Source organism: Camelina sativa, chromosome 15 (genome assembly GCF_000633955.1).
Source record: "Camelina sativa cultivar DH55 chromosome 15, Cs, whole genome shotgun sequence".
Lineage (NCBI taxonomy): Eukaryota > Viridiplantae > Streptophyta > Magnoliopsida > Brassicales > Brassicaceae > Camelina > Camelina sativa.
This window is the reverse complement of record NC_025699.1, coordinates 30,268,807-30,276,948: the sequence shown is the minus strand read 5'-3', so window position 1 is coordinate 30,276,948 and position 8,142 is coordinate 30,268,807. Positions and strand designations below refer to the sequence as shown.

Genomic DNA, 8,142 nt, shown 5'->3' with positions numbered 1-8,142 from the left:
CTTCTTTTTTATTTTATAAAGACCAAACTATTACAAAAATAATGATCAAAGTGACAATCTCAACTCCAAATCTAGCTCTTGATTTTCACTCGATCCCGAGTTTTGGTTTCCCGATCCCAAAGATTTACTTCGCCTTGTCGAACTTGGATCCTACATATTTAGACAATTCTTTTTTTTGTTATTACTAGAATCACTTATATACAAATCCATTAACACTTTAAATCATGTCAATCATCATTTAACCATGACATAACTACATTGACCAATATATATACATATGGCTACCATGAACGACGTATAATGAACCAAAAAACATAATGAAAGTAAAATAAATTCTATGTCAACTTTCAAGATAAGAGAAATTGATCGGTTAATTTTTTGAACTAATGACATTGACATGTGAATGAACGTGTATACTAGCTACCAATTCGACCCCTTAATCAGTTGAAGATTTGATCATGTGACACACTATTACTAATTTTGACACATATGCTGCATATATGTTTGAGGGTATAGAGAAAGTACATCGTGTAAGAAACGTCTGGTGATGTTTGGTTCGAAAGAATGTTGGCTCTCCAAGATGCCGTGGCTTGGGTTCCAACTATTTGAACAAAAAACAAAAATGAAGTTATTTTTAGGAAAATACAAATTAAAACTTATAACACATACACCTACACATATAAGTGATTATGTACGTACCTCATGTTTGCTCTTTCGTATTGATCTCTGTGTACTCCCATCTGCAAAGAGCAGAAATAATAAACCGTTAGTAGTTGATATTTTTGGTTTACATTATAGTTTTTTTTTTTTTTTTTTATAATCGTTTGAAATGAGTTTTGTGAAACATGGAAAAATGATCGGCCAAATCTTGTTGAATATTTCCCTATGTGATATTCACATTAAAAAGTAAATAGTTACCTAAACTAATCATATTAGCTAGGGAGTTAAGTACTTTATTCTTCTTCATATACCCCAACCCTACATATGTTGCTGAATATAACAAAATTAAATATCATCTCTACAAAAGGCACACATATACAGCATTAAAGGGAAAGCAATTATACCATCATGTTTGGATAGAAACCGTAAGGAGACGAAGATTGTGATGGTGATGATGATGGTATGGATGAATATCCTTGCATCCTCACATCCTCCTATATATCAATTTACATACGAAGTTTTAATTAATATAAAACGTATATATACACTTGAAAATTATGGAATTAGATCGATAACTATACAAATTCAGTAAATTAATCTATTTCATAAATTTTATGAAGTGCAGATCTTAAGAAATGTGTGGAAACTGCCCTCGTGAGCTTTACAACAACATAAGGTACAAGTTATACGAGATCTATTGTAAATAGAATTTCAACTGACTAATTCCATATCCTTAACTGAACCCAAAGAAAAAGAAGTCTACTTATGATTAAGTGGTCAAACATCAAAAGGCCACGGGACAATGAATAAAAACTTGGTCGGCTTTTGTAAAAGGATCTGATGATCAGATAAAAGCAAAACCTACTATGTCAACCAACTTATGGGGTCTTAATTAGTGGACGTTTAATGGCTCATATCTATGTTCCTGTTAACCCAACCAGTGGTTGTCTTAAACTTTGAAACTTCTACGTGTCGGATCGGAATCTCTTGGTTATATTAAGTAGAGACTGTATATGTTACCTGAGGATACAAAGAAGGGTTATAATTGTTGAAGCTATTGCAACTAATTTCGCCGTGTAATCTAATCTTCTCCAATTGTGCTACTCCGAGACCTCTCTGTGGCTGCTTGGGCTTCTCTGAGCCATTCTTTTTCCCTCTTCTTGTCGTCGGAGAAGAAGAAGACGACGTTGGAGACGATGAAGATGGCGAAGATCCTCCCATGTTTGGTCTACCAAAGAAACTACTTCCCATGTTTCCTAGCTTGATCGTCTTAAAGGACACCGGAAGATCAAGAAAACTAGAAAGAGAGAGTCTTCTCTATGGAGAGAAAGAGAGAAATGATTTGTCTTTGCTTTGAGCTAAGAAATTAGAGAGATCTCTTACATGGTGAATTGGTGATCTCATTTTTTTATAAGCTTTCTAAAAAATAATTTTATTTTAAATTTAGAAAATAAAATAAAAAAACCCTTAGTATAACTACTGCATCGCTGGATCAGATTGTGTCCAGATTTCAATAGATACGCCACGCACACAAATACATTACATTACGTAGATTTTATGCCCTTATTTTGATTTTGCAACTTTCTTTTTATTTTATTCTTAATTAGTTTACAATTTAATTAATTACAATGATTGTGCAATAAAATAATTTGGATGATTAGCTTAATTTTCTTAACTATTTCTCGGTTTTGGATGACTTCTAACACAAAAGACTTCAATGTTGATTCGATCCAAATTATTCAGCTCTCCTTGTCTTTGATATAATTATTATTCATGCTCTAATCGAGAAACTCATATTATATTATATAAAATCGGACTTATTAAACTAATATTTCATATTGACCCACATAACGAATATAGTTAGATTGTTATTATAATATTTTCGTATATTATTGACCATTATAATAGATAATCGATGTTGAATTCCGATGCTAATATATACACACATATGTATTTGATTAATTTTGATATGGTTTATAATCCACGTTGTATACTATTTTCGATTTTTTGTTTGTTTGAAAAAACTATTTTTCGATTTTTTTCATCTTCATATTATTACAGTTATTTCATACTAAATCGAACTCATATCCAAAAAATAGAAGATCATACCAAAAAATTAACTGCCAGCAAATATATATCACAGCATTTCAAAACATTTTTCATAAAGGCTTACTAATAATAAGAACAGGAAATAATTAAACTTGTTAGTATATAAAATATTATATTGTACTGTATAACACATAATGTGATAATGTCTTAAATGCACTTATTTTTCTGTCAACACTTATTTATTACTATAATACAAGGATATTTTGTTATGTTGAGATACAATCCACGTCCCACATTTGAAGAATAAGGAAACTATCATTAATATATAAAAGGTTAGGATCAATCTACTAATTGCCAATTGGTTTTTAGTTAGAAGCCCAAGATAAGCCCAAATTTAACATATGGGGGCTCGAAAAAAGGTTTATTATCGGTCCAAGTGAGATCGGTTCGAGATGGAGTTATCATCTAGAGGAGGCATGTTAATATCCCACATGTGGTACTTGGTTTGAAAGAAAGATTGTTGAGATACAATCTAAGTTCCACATCTGAAGAATAAAGAAACTATCATTAATATATAAAGGGTTATGATCAATCTACTAATTGTCAATTGGTTTTTAGTTAGAAGCCCAAGATAAGTCTAAATTTAACATATTAGATTCTTATTTTAATTTGTAGATTCAATATTCAAAGACCATATTTAAAAAAAAAAACTAATTAACCAGATAACTATATATCTCATGATCTAATAATGATACTATATATGTATTTATAAGAAAGTGGTACATGAGGTCAAAAAAAAAGAAAGTGGTACATGAGAAAATGGTATTTATGGGTTTTTATATGTACACTATACAGTATATATATATATATATGTAGTATAGTGTGTTTAACGAATTAAGGAAATAACCATCCATCGTCATTGAGTTGATTTACGCATGATTGGATTGGCAGCATTGGCTTACAATTTGTCTTGTATTTTATAAATTTTTTATATCTAAGTTCTTATTTGCTGTGTTGTGTCAGGCCAATCAGTTATGCAAATGCAAGACATGTGAACAAGTTCAGTTACCATTTAAAAAATCATGGTTTTTCTGAAATTATATCCTTGCAAGTTGCAATGAATTAAAAAAACAGATACATTTAGTATACTTTTTAATTTATGTATTCATTTACAAGCAAATAAACTCCTTCCTTTTTTTGAGGAAAAATCAAAATAATAAACTCCTGTTACAAAAGTCAAGATTTTACGTATGAAAGTGAAAATGGAGCCCAATTGTCATTATAACTCACAGTAATATTTGTCTCAATTTTTATCTATAAATACCAATGTATTCGTTCATATGAAATATACATTATTACGAATGCAAGAGAACGCATGTAAATTCCTTTCCTTCTCCTACTCTTCTCATTACATATATATATAGATATATATTACAAAATTCATCATATATTTATTACTTAAATAAAACACGTTATCAGCACAATCACTCTGCCAAGTTCACGACCACTTTATCAAGATGATATTTATTATTACAGGAGCGCGGCTCTGCCGCCCCATGGCATTTTAATGCATAATGATTTATTTACTGCTTTGATTTATTTTTCTATTATGGATGACTTTAGTCACCATAATTTAATTATAGTTTTTATGGATGACTTTAATCACCATAACATATTTATTGCTTTTATTTATGATTTAATTTACTGCTTTAACTGTTTAACATGGATGATTAAAAGTCACCATATTTTATTTATTGTTCTAATTTATTACTTTAACATGGATGATTAAAAGTCACCATCTTTTATTTATTGTTCTAATTTATTGATTTAAACATGGATGATTTAAATCACCATAATTTACTTACTGTTTTTTTTATTGCTTTAATTTATCATGGATGATTTAATCACCATATAATTATCATTTTATTATTTTTATAAAAGGAGGCTCTGCCACCTAAATATATATACATATATATAATTTTATACTTTTAACTAATACATATTATTGTAGATCAATTATATGAAAATTTTCTTAGAAAATAATTTGATTTATTATTTTAAGTCTCAACGGTCATAAGTGAAAAAAATTAAATAAATTTTATTCTCACTTTTCAAACGGCTACTTAAACGGCTAATGAACAGTGAAATTAATCTATATATACACTCATTTTTACTCATCTATTTCACTCAAATTTTTCATCTTTTTCAAAAATCTTCCTAAGAAATTAATTAGTTTTACTAGGAAAAATGATTCATCCATTCTTAGTTTTTGTAATAGGTTTTATAATTGTTGCTATTTACGGTTTACTCTTTGGAGAGTTTTCTCCCGAAGAATTTTTGATGGTTCTTATTTTATTTTTTTATGTAATTGTGTTTCTTGTAATTGCGCTACTTATGCAAGCACCTCCTATGTTTTAAAATTAAAATAAATGAAATCTCTAATTATGTTTTTATGATTTTATTTTATAGAAAGAAAGAAAAACAAAATGGCAAACATCGAGAAGCTCCAATTCCCGGCCTTAGATATCACTGGAGCTAACTTCATATCTTGGACTACCAATGTCGAATTACATCTACAGTCTTATGGGTTAACTGAAACCATAAAAGATAATAATAAATCGACGGACCAAGAAAAGGCAAAATCGGTGATCTTTCTTAGAAGACACCTTGATGAAAATGTCATATATGATTATGCACACATGAGAGATCCCAAAGAGTTGTGGAAGTCCCTGAAGGATCGATTTGATCATCAAAGGGACATAACTCTCCCACTTGCTCGGGATGAATGGCAAAGTCTAAGATTCCAAGACTTTGACAAGGTGATGAATTACAATTCAGCCATGTTGGGAATTGTCGCTAAGCTAAGATATTGTGGTGAAACCATCACTGAATCTCAGATGCTTGAGAAAACGTACACCACGTTTCACAAGAATCACATCACTCTGCAGCAACAATATAGGTTGCGTGGATACACCAAATTCTCAGATTTGATTGTGGCGCTCTTAATAGCTGAAAAGAATAATGAGCTCCTCATCAAGAATCACATGTCTCGACCCACCGGATCAAAAGCATTTCCTGAGGTTAATGCATTGGATGTTAAAAATCCGGTGAGAGAAAATAGAGCTTTTCGAGGACGCGGTCGTCAAAACTATCGCGGACGCGGGAGAAGCTATAACCCTCAAAGCAGGAAGTCATACCAATGGATTCGCTCTGAACAGAGTCCGAAAGGAAAAGAAATCCAAGCAAATACCACCCAGAAACGTGAGAGTGCTTGTTTCAGATGTGGCACTAAGGGACATTGGTCTCAGGTATGCCGAACCCCTGCACATCTTTGTGCTCTGTACAAAGAATCCGCTAAGGGAAAAGGAAAGGAAGTGAACCTTGCGGAACATTCTGAGGGTACAACCCACCTTGAGGCTGCTGACTTCGCAAATGATCCTGATGAGGATGTCCTTGCAGAAAACTGAAATGCTTGTCTTATGAAACTCGAATTTCCGACAATTATGCCATAAATAAGTCGATGTTTGTTTGAAATTTCCCATATTTGTGTGCTTCTATTACCTATCTTGTATAATTATTGTGTGCTTTATGAATAAATTTGTTTTCAATTTCTATTAACCGATTATATTTATTTCACACAGAACCAAATGGATCACATTACAAGTGGAACATTATCTAAGACAAATCATGGAGACATTTGCATACCAGATAGTGGAACAACGCACACTATTCTGAAACATAAAAAAATATTTCTCCGATCTGAAATCAACAAAGGTTATTGTTAATACAATATCAGGTCCCACCGACTTAATTGAAGGGACTGGTAAAGCAAATTTTGCATTACCTAACGGGACCAAGTTTTCAATAAACAATGCATTATTTTCTCCAAATTCAAAGAGGAATTTGTTGAGTTTTAAAGACATATACCTTCAGGGATATGACACTCAGTCTGCAACTGAGAATGGAAAGAAGTTCATGTACATTACTTCTGAAAAATCGGGGAAAATACATGTATTGGAAAAATTACCAAGACTCCCGTCAGGTTTGCACCATACATACATAAATTCAATAGAATCACACCTTGTGATCAAAAGAAATCAAAATGATTTCACATTGTGGCATGATCGCCTTGGTCACCCAGGCACCACAATGATGCGAAAAATTATAGAGAGCTCACATGGACATTCACTGAAACCCCAAGAGATTTATCAGGGGAATAAAATGACATGTGTTGCATGTTCTCTAGGAAAACTGATTATAAGGCCATCGCCAACCAAAATCGATAAAGAATTACCAAAGTTTCTTGAACGAATTCAAGGTGACATTTGTGGACCTATACACCCACCATGTGGACCATTCTATTATTTCATGGTAATGATAGACGCGTCTAGTAGATGGTCACATGTTTGTTTGTTATCATCTCGAAATATGGCATTTGCGAGATTTCTGACTCAGATAATCAAACTAAGAGCTCAGTTTCCTGATTATCCAATTAAAGGAGTTAGATTAGATAACGCTGGTGAATTCACGTCCCAAGCATTCAATGATTATTGTATGGTAACAGGGATCAATGTTGAACACCCTGTTGCCCATGTGCATACACAAAATGGATTGGCAGAATCTTTAATTAAACGTCTGCAATTAATTGCAAGACCATTGATCATGAGATCAAAACTACCAACCTCAATATGGGGACATGCTATTTTGCATGCTGAATCACTTATACGCATAAGGCCAAGTGCATATCATAATTATTCTCCACTACAATTAGCATTTGGTCGAGAACCAAATATTTCTCATCTAAAAATATTTGGTTGTGCGGTATATATACCGATTGCACCCCCACAACGTACTAAAATGGGACCACAGAGAAGGTTGGGAATATATGTTGGTTGTGACTCTCCGTCAATTATACGATACCTAGAACCTCAAACTGGTGACGTATTTACTGCACGTTTTGCAGATTGTCATTTTGATGAAAAAGAATTTCCGGTTCTAGGGGGAGAAAATAAAAAGATGGAAAAGGATATCAAATGGTGTGTACCATCGCTGTTACACCTTGATCCTCCCACAAAGCAGTCAGAACTAGAAGTTCGACGAATTATGCATTTACAGAGTATAGCCAATCAACTACCTGATGCATTTGTAGATATCAAGACGGTAACTAAATCACATATACCAGCAGCAAATGCTCCTGCTAGAATTGAAATCGCACAAGAACATGGGAAAATTGATGAAACACATGAGTCTAAAATACGCTTAAAGCGTGGTAGACCAATTGGTGCGAAGGATAAAAATCCTAGAAAAAGAAAGGAAGTTGAAAAACATGACGCTCCCAAAATGACAGAAAATATTATGGAAAAAACGAATCATGATTCTTCCACCAATATAGAGCAGCATGAATCTGAAGAAAATCATGAGATTTCTATCAAC

At 32.4% G+C, this 8,142-nt stretch overlaps 1 protein-coding gene across 1 annotated transcript; it reads right to left on the bottom strand.

Annotated features, from left to right (window-relative positions):
• LOC104747929 (protein SPEAR1-like) lies at nt 10-2,119 on the bottom strand. The gene is made up of 5 exons (XM_010469638.1): nt 1,681-2,119; nt 1,065-1,154; nt 700-740; nt 526-601; nt 10-150 (listed from the first exon to the last, which is right to left on the bottom strand). The coding sequence occupies exons 1-5, from the start codon at nt 1,909-1,911 to the stop codon at nt 46-48; spliced, it is 543 nt and encodes a 180-aa protein (XP_010467940.1). The 5' UTR covers nt 1,912-2,119; the 3' UTR covers nt 10-45.